Here is a 16,040-nt window from a genome sequence, read left to right as displayed (position 1 = left end):
ATTAAATCATTGTTACACCTTGATTTTTTAAAAATTTTCTTCATTGGGACAGTACTGCAAAGCACAGAGATGTTAAATGTTAGAACAGGCCTCTGTGTGTATGTCACATTTCTCTTATTTAAGAAAATCCGTCTTAATTATACTTTTGCTAATTTGTTAAAAATGGAGAAAGTGTAACTACTTTTCTTGTTCGCTCCTGTGTGCCCTCTTTATATGGAGTCCCCTACTTCATGCTTTTCCAGGGAGTATGTCTGAGCTGCTTTCTTATATTTGTAGTTAGGTTGCGGAGAACTTCGCAACTATAGCCCTCCACATCTTCCAGGCACTATTTGTCTTGACAGCCCACATTTCAGTGGAACCACTCCCTGCCCCAGGTGACGCCCCTGCACTCTGCTTTAGTTTATGTGAGATCTGGTCCCTTTGATCTCTGGGAGTGTACACAAATATTCACATAATACATTTTATAGACACTTCAGAAACTTCGACTCCCATCCGTTTGGGCATAATGATTGTCACATGTTTGCCTTCACCCGGGAAAAGGTGTTCTTATGCTCCCCAAATGAGTAGCTTCTCAAGAAAGTAAACAAATTAAACTTAAGGAAGTGAGTGACTTACCTGAATGTGTAGCATGTTGTGCATTCTTCGCTTTCCTCTGCTATGTAATGAAATATAAACCTCTATTGGCCAAGTGTGATATTTGAAGGACTCAGTTTTACACACTTGGAAAGGATGATAAATGTTCTTTCCTAACATGTTTGTCTTCTTTCAGTCTTCATTTAGCAGAAACTAACGTTCAGGTAGAGAAGCTGTATTGCTTAGTGGCTAAAAGCAAAAAGACTGGGATTTAATCAGCTGGTTTGAATTCTGGATCTTCCATTTACTACCATGTGCTTTGGTTAAATCATTTAATTTCTCTCTTTCTTTGTTTCCTTGAGTAGCAGTGGTTGAAGGAGAGCGTTCCTAGCAGAAGCTATGGCTTGCACCATGTCAGAGCGGAAACCAAAGCGTGTCACAGTTCCCAAGTTTCAGTACTACTGTATTGTTGAGACAGGGTGTGGGGTGCATGGGAGCAGGCAGTGGTACATGAGGGGAGAGTGAGCAGAGATGGGACAGAAATGTAGATCTGAAGGAACTCTTTCCATAAAGGATAAAGAAGTTAGGACATAGTGGGTGTCACGAAAGTATTTTAATTCCTACCTTAAGGAGAAGTTCTGCTCACTTGTTTTAAAAAAGAGGATTCCATTATCTCTGAGGAAAGTGGACTGATGGTCAGATTAATGATGGTAGACCAATCAGCAAACCATAACATTTGCCCAGGCAAGGAATAACGAGAAGCTGAACCAAGGTAGTGATGCTGGAAATGGAGAATAAAGATAGATAGAAAAGAGAGAAGATCCAATGGATCCGGCTCGGCAAGCATCTCAGCGGAAGAGGAGGGAAAGTGAGTGCTTGGGTACGCTGATGCCACTTGGAAATGATGGAGATGAGGAGTCTGTCAATTCCCTGAATACTGAAGCACCCTATGTTTATAATAAATGTCAAACGTTAGCATCCCTTTGAGACACTGAGAGAAAGCCCTGTTGTGCAGGTTTCTTGAGGTAGGTGTGGTGGTTTCATTCACATATGAGACAAAGCAGTAAGGTGGTCCTCAAATTTCCTTGTGGAATGGAAAGGTGTGGAATGCAGGTCTGTTCTCCTGTCCCCTGGTGCTATATTCTGATGAAACTTTGTTATTCTTAACTGGGTAAAGGAGTTTGGTAACGTTTTTAAGAGCTATCAGGAGCAACTTTCATAAATGGTTGAGTCGAAGCAAACATATGGGACACTGTTAGGAGCATGTGTAATAATATAAAGCTTTTGAATAAAGAGGAAAAATCTCCTCTGGAAGAGAATAGCTTGCACAGATAGTCCTTACATACTATGATTGGTCTTTAGTGCCCTCTATTGGCTATTTAGTCTAAAGCAACATCTTGATTCTTGAACACAAGTGTTTCTTGCCAAAAAAGAAAAATTAGAGATTTAAAAATTATGACAAAATATGCTGAAATCTGATGGTGGCTTTAAAATATGTTTGAGGGGCCTTGGGATTGGGTAGGGGTCTTGAGAAATGTCTTTGTGACGCTTTCTTTGCTGTAGCATGCCTGTGACAGCCTGGACTGTATTTTCAGGAAATGGACGTTTCCGAAGAGCAGCAGCCTGAGTCAGGCTGGTGTTCCAGCACTTTTCACGCAGCAAAGCCTCAAGAATAGCATCCGCCCCGTAGGCAGTGACAGCTGCTGTTTTTCCAGAGGGTGGCTGCTACATGTGATGGCCATGAAAGGAGATGACTGTTCCTCATTAAAGGACTCTCTTCAGCTCTGTGGTTACATGGTCAGAAAAGTCACCCCGGAAAATGCAGCAGTGATTGCACAAAGTGGGGCATCTTCAGAGGAGGTAGTTCCTCTTTTTTTTTTTTTTTTTTGTTTTTCACTCCCTTCCCTCCCAGGGACAAAAAAGCTGTCTTTGGGTTCAGTGAGAGTGGGGGTAGTTTAGATCCAGTGTTTAGACTGACCAGCCATCTAACCTGAATAAACTTTAGTAAGCTAGTCCACCTGGCTCTGGTTTAGGGTTTGAAGAAGACTGCTGTGTGTAAATGGGTGATCGCCTGCCCTTGCTACGTTAAATGAAGTCGATTACTCTTTCTAGAGTACCCTTTCCAGCATGTCCTGGTGAATCTTCCTAATTACACAATTCGAATCTTTCTAATTATTTCAGCCCGTAGTATTTTGAAAATGTATTCATTCACCTATTCAGGTTAAAAATAGTCCTTTTTGATTCAGCGCTATATGTAACTATAGAGATTGCTTGCAGCCAACTTAGGGAAATCATTTATTTGCTTTTGGTCTATGTTACTGTTGCAATTTTCTCTAAGAAAGTTTAGTCATTATATGAAGTATTGCTAGCTGCTTTCTGTGTTTCATGAGAGGAATAAGCTATTATGTAGTTTCCCTTCCCCCCCAATAAAAAAGCCTTTCATCAAAAACTGACATCCTAAATGAAGGACATAATTGTACAGCTTATTTATTAGTGTGTCAAACTTAAAATGTAATGGTTTCATATTTCAGAATGAAAAGTGTGTTGTGATTCATGGTTGCTGGTGACAAAATAGACAGCTCTTTTTATATTACTGTACTGATTGCTTGCTGATATGCCACCACGCTCTTTTTTCCTTCTTGTTCTCTTCCTGTGCAATAGCTCCCTCTGCTTGAAAATATTGGTGTAATTATAGTTTAACACTGTGTACTTTATTAGTGCATTCCCTTGACTATTTTTTTACTTTTAATTCTGTTCATTAATTGTGGCACTAAATATTAGAGCATGTAGAAAATTACCAAGGGTCTCTTAGCTGGGGGTGGGAAGGCAAGGTTAGTTGAGAAAAGCAAAATAAACTGAAGACATTATTTTTTTTTCCCCAAGGAGTTAGCTCTGTAGTCTTTGTTGATTTAAATATGGTAGATTTGTTTAAAATTCAGTGCAGTGCATTAGAAATGAACCTTATATGTCTAAAACATAGAGGTACAGAAAACTAGATCAGAAAAGTTCAAAAAAGCCACCAGCCCCTTCAAAAAGAGCCGGGAATGTGACAGATCTTCACTTTGTTAATTCCAAAATCTTATAATTCTACATAAAACCTGGCAGTTTTCCTCTAGTCACTCAGGAAGTATTTAACAAAAGCTGGCAGAAGTAGAGTCTCTTCCCTATATGAGACAATATGTGCATGCAGAGACAATAGAGACAGACCAAAGCAAACCAGAGCAAATGCTTTGTATCTATTTGTTGGATAAAGTAAACATTAAAGGAGTTATGAATTGTTTTTTTAAAATTAACCAAATGTATTGATAACATCATTGGTTTTTTTTTTTTTTTTTTTTTTGAGAGAGTGAGAGAGGGAGAGAGAGAGAGAGGGAGAGAGAGAGAGAGAGAGAGAATTTTAATATTTATTTTTTAGTATTCGGCGGACACAACATCTCTGTTTGTATGTGGTGCTGAGGATCGAACCCGGGCCGCACACATGGCAGGCGAGCGCGATACCGCTTGAGCCACATCCCCAGCCCCACATCATTGGTTTTTTTCAGTGCTTAATGAAAAGAAATATGGGATTCTCTCACTGGATGAAAAAGATTCATACGTTGGTTTTGTTCATGAGTTCATTTCTGTGTATTAGAAAAGTTCTGATGCAGGGCCAGATAACCGTGTCATAACTTTGCATGTTATTTTTCAGTATACTTTGTGTTTGTATGTTGCTGGGGATTTAATGCAGGGCTTTGTTCATACTAGGCAAGTACTCTATAATTGACCTACAACCCTAACCCTAAATGAATAAATATTTTAATTTAATTTTTGTTTTATATGTGTGTGTGTGTGTGTGTGTGTGTGTGTGTATATTTTTTATTTTTTTTATTTTTATTTTTTGGTACTGGGGAATAATCCAGGGATACTTACCACTGAGCCACATCCCTAGCCCTATTTTGTATTTTATTTAGAGACAGGGTCTCACTGACTTGCTTAGAACCTCATTTTTGCTGAGGCTGGCTTTGAACTCATCATCTTCCTGCCCAAGCCTTCCGAGCCACTGGGGTTGCAGGCATTCACCACCATTCCTGACATATATATATATATATATATATTTTAATTCAGTGAAATATGCTATTGTTTCCATGCCTTTTCTGAATTTAAGTGGTTTCATGAGAGGATGCTCTACTGATAAGTATTTAAGAATGGAGTGCCATTTCCCATAATGTTTCTCTTAGAGCCTACTTATGGCCTAAGAGGGGTCATAGTTGGAAGTCATAGATGGGTTTGTCTTTGATCCAGAGTGTGACAGTGCTTGAGAATATCAGATAGTCTTGCCCAACTCTTTGCTGACCTCTCATGGTCCAACAAAATGTCAGTCACAAAAGTTTTAAAAAGACTTTGATATGTGACTGAGCATGCAGAAATTAAATTGAAACTGTTTAGGTATATCTTTACTTTGATATAAGCTAATATTTTTGTGGATGTATAGAGAGATTTAGAAAAATGTTACCAGAATAAATATATGGAATAAATATATGAGATTCACTAAAAATACACTGTCTTAAGTCCTGTTTTAGTCAGCTCTTTCACTGCTATGACCAAAAGATTTGACAAAAACAATTTTAGAGGAGGAAAAGTTTATTTGGGGGCTCATGGTTTCAGAGGTCTTAGTCAAAAGACAGGCAGCTCCATTCCTCAGGGCCTGAGATGAGGCAGAATATCATGGCGAAAGGGTGTGGCAGAGAAAAGCAGTTGGGAACATGGCACTAGGAAGCAGAGAGACTCCACTCATCAGATACAAAGGCATGCCACCAGTGACCCACCTCCTCCAGTCGTACTCCACCTGCCTATAGTTACCACTCAGTTAATTCCTGTTAAGGGGGTTAATTCACTGATTTGGTTAAGACTGTCATAACCCAGTTATTTCGCCTCTAAGCTTTCTTGCATTGTCTCACACATGAACTTTTGAGGGACACCTTACATCTAAACCATAGCAAGCCTGAATATTTGTTTACAGGGAATCAGCTCATTGTTCTTTGCTTGACTCACAGGACCCTTTAGATCCCACAAGATCAGTGATTGTGATCCGGTCCCTGGTAGCAGATGGTGTAGCAGAAAGAAGTGGAGAACTTTTACCTGGAGACCGCCTGGTCTCAGTCAACGAATACTGTTTGGACAATACCACACTTGCTGAAGCTGTGGAGGTACTGAAGGCTGTGCCTCCAGGCACTGTACACCTTGGCATCTGTAAGCCTTTGGTGGTAAGTGTTGAATTTTGTTAATATAAGAAGAAATGATAATGCAGTAGTTCTGGATTTTGGAGATAAATATGTCTGGCCTAAGTGTTGAAATTTGTTAACATAGGAAATAGTATTGAAACAGTTAGGAACATGGACTTTGGGGGCAAATACACCTGACCTTGAATTCCTGTTCCACTGCTTAATGCATCTTTGATCATAGTCAAGTTTCTTAATGTCCTTGACTTATAGCATCAGAAAAAATAATGTCTATCTCATACGGTTTGAGGGTTTAAAGAATATTATCTTCAGTAGGTGCTTACTGAGCACATTACTATATATCTGCTAGCTGTTAGCATTACTAGTCTTACTAGTACCACTTTTACTATTTTCATCTTCATGTTTTGCACACAGAATCTAAGTTTCCATCATATTCCTTAATGCAAATTAAAGTAAGTATGTTTACATGTTAACTTTCATTAGGGAATGATGTTAAGATAGTACAATAAGTTGAAGTCCAGTCAACCACATCATTTTAACATTATGACAATGAGACATTAATGCTTTTCCAGCTATCGTCAGAGTACCCGATGACTCCTAGCACCCAGAACCTCTATATGATCAAGCTGTCTTATTGCTTAATGTACTATGTCATGTCAGTCTTCCTGACAGAAGGGTACCTCAGTTATGGTGCTGTTAAGGTCCCCTGTACAAAAAATATTAATATATTAATAATAATAATAATAATTTCAGTTGATGTTAAAATATTAAAGAGTGCTTACTAATGACAATATTTTAAGTCTACTATATGTAGAAGCCACATGTAGTAGTAGCTGAAGCAACTTTAAAGGTCACCCTTTTGTACTCACATTACAAATGAGTCAGTGGAGGCACAAGAGAGTCGAGTAGCTGACCCAAGGTCATATGCTAGCAGGAAGCAGAGCTGGAATATGAACTCAGCCAGGCTGCTTCAGACCCTGTGTTCCTGGCTATAGGAACATGTGCTGCTGTTTGATTGTATTGTTCCTTGTTTAATTTGTAGGTAGCATGTCTGAAACAGCTTGGTTGTGATAGGTTGTTGGACTGGATTTTAGGAAACATGAACTCTGTTGCTAGCTTTGCTCAGAGTTATAATGCCCAGTGGGTTTCAAACTCAAAGATATGTAATTTTACATAAAAATTACCTGGGAGATGTTTAAAATGCAATTTTCTGAGTTCTGCCCTCAAGAGATTCTGATTGAGAAATTCTGATGTACTATTTACAAATCTCCCTCTTCAGTGGGTCACCTCTGTAAAGGCCAAGTTTTATATTTTGAGAAACTTTGTGCTAGTAATTTGATCAACAGGTATACTACTTTTCTTTTAGTAACCTAATTTTTTTTTTCATTTCTGAGAAGAATGAACAAGTCTAGAGAACTTCTAAGGTCTTTCTGAATTCTAAAACTCTTTAATCTATGTAATACTTCAATATACTGCCCAAATAACATAAGTACTCTGCTAGCTAGCTAGTTATATATAAATAAAGGTTCATGTATTACACCTATTTTTGCTCCAAGAAACCTCAGTGTATTACTTTTTAAAATTTTTGCTGCTGAGGACTGAATCCAAGGCCTTACTCCTGCTAAGTACATGTTCTACCACTGAGCTGCTCCCGTAGCCCCATTAAGTTTTTTTATTTTTCATGTAATACACATAAAAAGGCCTGTATATTACACTTAACAGAAACTTTAAGTGTTTCAAAATATAATCTAACACACAGGTAAATCAGGTTCTTGACTTTTTGTGTATTTGGTGTTTTATCCTAACCCATAGGTAACACACCATGAAGTGCTTGGTTTGATTTTTGGACAAATTAAGGAAGGGAAATCCAAGAATATTTTCATGGGACCTCATCTCCTTGTTATTTTAGGTGTAGCAGGAACTTTGTCTAGATTATCCGGGTGATTATTTGCTAGAATTTTGTCACCACATGGGAAACATCCCAAGACAGATAGTCCTATAGGACTTACGCAACCCAGCCTGTACCATTAAGCAGTTTTAGGAATTCTGAAGCAGTCTCAATAATGGGACTTAGTACCAAAAAGGTGTGGATTCTTGGGTGATTTCTGGCAGTCAGAGCTGCAGAAACCTCAGACTCCAGGGCCTTGCTCTAAGAGTGTTTTGGAACATAATAATTGTGGAGTGGAACTTTGCCCAGGGCTCCCTTAGTGGATCCAAGGCTGCCAGCAGACTTAGGAGTGGGAGGCCAGTAAAGGGATGGAGAGAAAGGTCAATTTCAAGACTTTTTTCTTTTTTAAAACATAAGTAATTCCTTCTTAAGAATCTGGGTTCCTTTAGCAAAACTACTCAGGAGCTGTAGATTCAAGAAACCAGAAATGGATCTCCTCTGAGGTCTGTGTCCCTGTCCCTTTCTTACTGTACATGGTGGCTGCGTAGCTAATGTTAACTGAGGATTTACTTAATCCATAGAAGAAATGGAGATAGAGAATGTAAATAAGAAGATCCTAAGTCAGGTTGTGGCCAAGAGAATGTGTACATATAATAGTTAGGAGAACAAAATTATTTTTATTAAGGTATATGACATGTAATACTTAGACCTGTATAGTTTCAGTTACACATTTTCATCTTAACCACAAATGTGATTTGTCTCCTCTTTTCTGCAAACTTACCTTGAATATACCAGATCCAAAAAAAAAAAAAAAAAAAAAAAAGGAAAAAAATGAATAAGCTGACTTTAAAAATTGCATCATTCTCAGAATGAAAAGGACAGAACAGGCAATGGAACTCTGAGCTAGACAGCTGTGGGCTTTGCTCAGTTCTCTGTGGTTTGCAAGGCCCCGTGTTTGGGCCAATCATTTAGTCTCACTAGCACCCACCTTGCTCATCTGTAAGTTGGAGACTGCATGGTGACTGGGAGCACAAAGCTCAGTGACAGGCAGCTTGAGTTCGCATTCTGGATATGTAACTGACCAGCTGTGCGATATGGGGCAAATGGCTGTGCTCCCTTCTCTACATCAGTAAAGTAGAGTTAGTATGAGCTCCCACTTTTTAGAGTATGTATTAATACATTAATTAGTGTGTTAAGTATGTTTAAAGTACTTAAACATATACCTATATATACATATAAATATATAGCTATATATATAAATTACCAAGTAATTTTTCTTTAAGGGATACTTAAAGTTGAGAAGCCCTGACCTAAATATTTCTTTCCTTTTTTTATTTTCTAAATTAATTTTTTATTTGTAGTTTGACACAATACCTTTATTTTATTTATTTATTTTTATGTGATGCTGGGGATTGAACCCAGGGCCTTACACATGCTGGGCAAGCGCTCTGCCACTGAGCCACAACCCCAGCCCATCTTTCTTTTTAATTACGAAAGTAAATTTGTTATAATGAAACAATTTGCATAAATTTTGTTGTGTACTTGTACAATATGAGAATTAATCTGAAGAAAGTTTGAAGCTAAACTCATGAAAGTGGTTTATATTTTCAGGAAGATGAGAAAGAAGAAAGTTGTTACATTTTACATTCAAACAGTAATGAAGACAAGACTGAACCTCCAGGAACAATTCTTGATATGAATTCATCTTTAATACTTGAAGCACCCAAGGTATGTAGTGAATTTCCCATCTGAATGATTTGCTGTGAGCTAAGGTTTTTCTAAAGAAGACAAAGCTTGTCCCACTCCCTGGTTAAGTAGATACAAATTAAAGAATCCCCATTCACTTGTTACTATTATTATTTTTAAAGTGAAATCTTTTCCTTCCTGTATTACTTTGACTCTTTAAAATGATACAAGGAATATGTAGGGCATTTTCAAAGAATGAACATTTTATTTTGTTTCACTAATATAATCCTCAAATTTGGGGAGGAGAACATATTGTTGAAAATAGACATGTATTTTAAATGCTGTAGAAAATGGAACTATACAAAAAAAATTTCATTTTGAATCCTTTCTTTAGTCAAACCCCACTTTAGGCTATAATTGTAGAAAGTGATTTTGGAAGTTTTCCTCTTGATTTTTAAAATAAATTGTGTTTTATTCTTTGCAATTAAAGTATGGCTTGCTTTGCTTGATAACTCATGTCTGGTGACATTCTTGGCAACCGTGTTGACAGTGTCTCACACTGATGGGTGTTCCTGTAATGTCCATTACATTTTTTTTAAAAAGACTAGACTTTTCTGGTTAAAATTTCATATCTATGTGATATGTTCAAATGTACCCTCTAATTAAAGTTTATTTTTTCACATAACCAGGTTGCATTATTTGATATTGAATTTATATTAATTTAAAAGCTTCATCGTGATGATGTTGAGCTGTGGGGAGAAAGCAATGGGAAAGAGTAGAATTATCCCAGGCATTTATATCTCATAATACTTAGGATAGGAATTATCATTGATGTCTCAGAAGGAATTGGGCCTCACTGGGCTCAGCACTGACAGGTTCCCCAGGGTTAAGTCAGGGGCTCTGCAAATCCATATATACATTAGGCATTAGCCAGAAACTCAATAAAATTTCTGCACATGTAGAAATATTTAGTTTCAGTGGTATGTACTGGCTTCTAATTAGTGAAATTATAAGTTAATTGAAAAGCATATTGTATTCATTTCTTTTTCTTATGCATTTGCAGCATAGATGAAAAATATATTTATATGACACAAATGAATCATACTTAAAAGTAGTGGAGATATACTGCCCATTTATTTTATAATTTTTTTTGTGTTTTTTTTTTGTTTTGTTTTACTTAGTTACACATGACAGTACAATTTGATCTTGACATACATTTGAATCAGATGGGATTTAATTTCTCATTTTTCTGAGTATACAGGTTGCAGAATCACATTGGTCATGCATTCACATACATATACATAGTAATAATAATGTCTATTTCATTCTACTATCCTTCCTATTTTTTGAACATTGAATAGCTGTGATTTTTTTAAAGTTACTTAAGGTTGATGATCCTGATTTTTTAGTCTTTGCTTTCTTAAGTATTAGTTTTTGTATTTATGTACTACTTTTTATATTGAGTACATGAATCAAATGTTTAGTGTGGCAGTTGACAAAGTTCCCAATTCCAGTGGAGAATTTTCAGGTGGTTAATGTATAATGAACCTTTTAGAGTAGTCATTCACCTTGCCAAGGGCAGATTTCTACCTCTTATTTTACTGTTTGTCCTTTTTCTGGGTTGTGGGTTGTTTGGAAGTGACCTTCTATTTCTTCTTTTTGATGGAGAAATATAGCTCCTGATTGTGTCCGCCATGCAGTGCTTATGAGGTGGTGCACTGCAGCTATGGCACCATTTTAATGTTCCAGTAAAGGTACATGCTGCAGCTCTAAGACGGGTGCAGTTTAACATTTGTTGCAACTTTTCCTTACAGGGATTTAGAGATGAACCCTATTTTAAAGAAGAACTTGTGGACGAGCCATTTCTAGATTTGGGAAATTCTTACCAATCTCAACAAAAAGAAGTAGACAACAGCCAAGAAGCCTGGGAAATGCACGAATTTCTGACTCCTCAATTGCAGGAAATGGGTGGAGAAAGAGAAATGCTTGTTGATGAAGAATATGAACTATATCAAGATCAATTTCAGTCTATGGAGTTATATACCTCTTCTAATGTTCAAGAGGCCACTCCTGTGCCCTCCAGGCAGGAACTCCACTTTGGTACACAGTGGTTACATGATAGCCACTCAGCTGGCGAACCACCGGAGGCTCAGAATGCAGGACCCATGATGAGCATGTACTCCCAGGGGACACAGCAGTACAGCTACAGCCCTGACCACACGGTGAGGCATTGTGACTTTGCTCCCACATCCTTCCCTCTGCACCCCCCGCCTATCCCTAACTCTCATAGCTGTTAAAAAAAAACCAAAACATCAGCGGATCTTTTTATGATGGATGGATGATTGCTCTAAGATGTACCACATTGTGTGTGGCCATGAGCATAAGTGTCTCTTGGGAATCTGTGAGCTTCACTTGCCTTGGTGTCACAGTGGGTTTCTTTCTGCTTTGCTTTTTAGTGATGTTTTTCTCTTGGTTTCTTATTTCAAAGAAGAATTCTTTTAACATTTGTGATTTTCTTTTAAATTCCAATTATGGGAGAAAGTGGCTATGTGTTTCTTACATGGTATATTTGTCAGGGAAAATCAAGGCAACATTAATGAAAAACACATTGTATCTTTTTTTTTTAGGGGGGATTGAATGTCTTTATTAAATAAATGAGTAAACAGCAGCACAAATCAGCAGCAGTAATTTTGGAAGGAGTGGGAATAAGGTGTAGGGGCAGAATGTCATTATTTATTTCATGGTCTTAAGGTAGCTTTAGAATTGTGCCTGTGGTATCCTATATTGCAAATGAGGAGGAGGCAAGACTAAATACTCAGGATCAAACCTTATGCCTTTTAGAAGGCTAAATCAGAACCTTACAGATTATTTTAATAGCAAGGTTTCTTCTTAAGATTTGAAATCTGATTTTCCTAAGCTAGAATTATCATCCCACAATTAGAGGCAAAGTTGTAAGTGAATAAGCTGAAGAACATCCTTTTGGACTATGGAGGCTGAAAAAAGGATCACAGGTTCAAGTTCAGCATGGACAACTTAGACCCTATCTCAAAAACAAACAAACAAACAAACAAATAAATAAATAAAACAAACGGGCCAGGATATAGTTCAGTTGTAGAACACCCCTGAGTTGAATCCTCAATACTGTAGAAAACAAAGAACACTTTTTGGAAGGGAAAAATTTCAACTATTTTGAAATGATTTAGTGCTTTCCCATATTTGCATTTTTTATAATGTATCATTTCCTCTTGTTTTATACCTTTTCCCCCAATTTCTCTGGGGAAAATAATGTATTATAAGAAGGAACAGAATTAAAAAAGAAGATAATCACCTTAGCATTTTGGAAGCCATTCTGTTGTGGCAAATCATCTTAAAAATTAGAAGGTTTTCATTAACCCTGGGAAAAATACTTAATTTACTGGTAACCATAGGAAACTACAAAGGTTTGAGCAATCTTTTTCTTTTGTGTGATGCTAGGAATCAAACCCAAGTTCTCACATGTGCCAAGCAAGTGCTTTACCCTCTGATTTGAGCAATCTTTGAAGCTGATTAAAACTGGAATCAAAACTGTCATCCATTTTGTACTTCTTTACTACTCCCTGATGCCTCCACAAAGCCTGTTTTCTGGGGTTAATAATCCAGGGAGTTGGTATGGGATTTCTATGATCCAATACTTGATTGCTTGAACCCTTTACTTTAGTTTAAGGGCTTTTGAAAGAAATGGAGTAGATAGATAAATAAATAAATAAAAATCAACTGGCAGAATTCATCAGCACCACCACACAATAGAGGCTAGAGAATAAGATTAATTTGGGAAAGGAATGAGAAGGAAGGGGTTTGAAAGAGAAGACAATAAGGGCAAGGTGGTGGGAGAGATAAGTCTTGGCCTTAGAGCAAATTCAATTCCAAGAAGTGGATGCTGGCAACGGGAGCTCTCCAGAAGTTGAATGTTCTATACTCTAGGAGGGTACCACCTCCTGGGTTTTTCTCTTGCTCTGCTCCTGTTTCTTGCCCAGTCATTTTGCCAGTGCTGCTGTCCTTGATCTTTGTAGGTGCATATATCTGACAGCCCCAGGCCTTCCAGCTCCAACAGATCCAGTTCTGATATAGGCATCCTCCAGAAAAGAAAGGAGCTGTACTGGCTACTCACAAGATCCCTCATACTTTCCTGTTATCAATGAATTACTAGCGTGTTCCAAAGATGGAGGGAGGGCCTCAGGGGCTCCTGGGTCAAGGTGTCCACATCCTCCTGTATACCTGGAAGGAGCAGCAGCCTTTAGGGGCTGTTGAGGCCCCTCCCATGTTTCTCTAAATTGCAGTGCCTCAGCAGTCCTTGGGAAACCTATGTGCTCAGCTTGGAGCCGGCCAGGTTTCATCTACATTTTCTGTATCTTGGCCATTCCGTGTCCTCTGTGTTCTATGTGACTCAAAAGCAGTGTACACTAGAAAATCATCTTTGCGTTTGAGATACTGTCTATGTATAATCTGTCAGGAGAGTGTTATATTTTAATAGGTTTGTCCTTGCTATTAAGTCACCAGTGAACTTTACTTTTTTATAAAATTATAGTTAACCAGTCTCAAGTTGAAATTTTTTATTAGGGACATTTATTAATGTTTTATTTTTGTTTATTTCCCGCCCTGAATTAATTTTTAGGAAAATGAAAAGAAAGTTACTGAACAGGAATGCTTTTAGAAAACCAGCTTAGCAGTGCACTCAGATGCAGTGGGCTATGCTGCCTGCAGAGGCTGGCATCTTTCCCAAGGCCATGTGCAGACAGGCCTTTCTTTTCTCTCCCATAGGGCCAATGGAGGTGGTTTCTTCCCCTCCTGCCCTCAAATAAAAAAGATTTCCTCCTTTTCTCCTCCTGCTAATCTTTTGGGTCTCTCTTATGGGCAAGGTTGTTTGCTAGCTGCATCTATGGGACTTCTGAAGTTTCCCTGTGGTAGAGGGCCCTGGGCAGTCTACCAAGGAACAATGTTTTTGGAATTTGTGTTGGTCCTAGAGAGGGAAGAGGTGATGCACAATGGGCCAGTGTGGGCCGTTGACCCTGCTTGCCGCCTTCTGTCTTCGCCAGCTCCTCTCCTACATCCTAAGTACTCAGCCCCAGATGAATTATGCAGTTATATTAGCAAGTCAGAATTAGAGATCACTGAATATTCATAAATACCTACTTGTAATGGCTGTTTTTTCCTCTGTAAAAGAAAATTTTCTTTTCACTTAAATAAAAGGCAACTTGAAATATCAGTGCTTTTTAACATATAAACTTTTAAGGTTATAGATGAAATAGTTGAATATATATTCATAATATTTACTTAATAAGTTTAGTTAAACATTTATATTTTAAAACATGTTAATTTTTTCTTATTCTCACATTTAATATTATTTTATTCAAATTCTTTCAATACATATTCAATGTCATACATTTACTACAATCACTTTTTTGACAATTTAACACAGTTTTACAAATATATCATCTTTCTTTCTAGGTATTTGAGACAGCATTTTTGAATACATACTGTCACTCAAAATTTTATCCTTATCTAAAGTACTCATTTGCATAACATTACTGTTTTAAAAACATCATTATCAGGTAATATTAATGCTTTTCCCAATGTAACCACTTACTGCATTGTTTCTAAAAGCCTTATTGGAAACAACAGTTAGCACTTGCAATTTGAAGTGCTTGCATCCTAATTACTAAATCTGTGTTAAATTTCCTTTGCCCCTTTTACCAGTTCAACCATATTTGCTTGTTACGCTGTTTCTTCTACAAAAAGAAAATTTTCTATTTCCCCAAATAAGAGACAATCTGAAATATCAGTCCCACTTAATATATAAACTTTTATAGATAAAATTGACTAGTCATAATTATTTTGTTTAAATGTATAACCATATTTTTTTGTTTAAACATTCATATTTTTAAATCTGTAAAATGTTCATTTCTTGGTCTATTTTTAATTTAATGATATTACTTAATGTTATAGAACATTGATTATTTCAGCCATAATGTGTCCTGAGCAGCTTTATTTTCTTTAAATAATTCTGGATTTTTGCTTGGGGTACTGAGTCTTTTCCTCCCTTCCACAGTGATAACAATTTATACCCACATTATCAGGGTGGGCTTGGGTTTTCTTTTTTTTTTAAATTTTTAAAATTTTTTTTAATTAGTTGTTTAAAACATTACAAAGATCTTGACATATCATATTTCAGACATTTGATTCAAACGGATTATGAACTCCGATTTTTACCCTGTATACATATTGCAGATTCACATCGGTTGCACATCCACTTTTTTACATATTGCCATACTAGTGTATGTTGTCTTCTGCTGCCGTTCCTATCCTCTACTATCCCCCCTCCCCTCCGTTCCCCTCCACTCCCATCTTCTCTCTCTACCCCATCTACTGTAATTCATTTCTCTCTCTTGTTTTTTTCCCCTTTCCCCTCACTTCCTCTTATATGTAATTTTTGTATAACAATGAGGGTCTCCTTCCTTTACCATGCAATTTCCCTTCTCTCTCTCTTTCCCTCCCCCCTCTTGTCCCTGTTTAATGGTGTTCTTTTTCTCATGCTTTTCCTCCCTGCTCTGTTCTTAGTTGCTCTCCTTGTATCAAAGGTGACATTTGGCATTTGTTTTTTAGGGATTGTCTAGCTTCACTTAGCATACTCTGCTCTA

General features: G+C 37.3%; 1 protein-coding gene and 1 pseudogene across 3 annotated transcripts in view; one reads left to right on the top strand and one right to left on the bottom strand.

Annotated features, from left to right (window-relative positions):
* Nucleotides 1–16,040, top strand: part of Patj (PATJ crumbs cell polarity complex component) — a 345,826-nt gene that overhangs the window by 87,374 nt on the left and 242,412 nt on the right. For all 3 annotated transcript variants that reach the window (XM_076860270.2, XM_076860269.2, XM_076860271.2), the window contains exons 18-20: nt 5,607–5,816; nt 9,292–9,408; nt 11,181–11,588. In XM_076860270.2, coding sequence (XP_076716385.2) covers nt 5,607–5,816; nt 9,292–9,408; nt 11,181–11,588 — 735 coding nt within the window. The remainder of the gene's footprint in view (nt 1–5,606; nt 5,817–9,291; nt 9,409–11,180; nt 11,589–16,040) is intronic.
* On the bottom strand, nt 13,252–13,525 carry LOC143402930 (protein AF1q-like; annotated as a pseudogene).

The sequence above is a fragment of the Callospermophilus lateralis genome, chromosome 7, assembly GCF_048772815.1.
Source record: "Callospermophilus lateralis isolate mCalLat2 chromosome 7, mCalLat2.hap1, whole genome shotgun sequence".
In the NCBI taxonomy this organism is placed as follows: Eukaryota; Metazoa; Chordata; class Mammalia; order Rodentia; family Sciuridae; genus Callospermophilus; species Callospermophilus lateralis.
The sequence above is the reverse complement of the archived record's forward strand: the minus strand, read 5'-3'. Positions and strand labels throughout refer to the sequence as shown.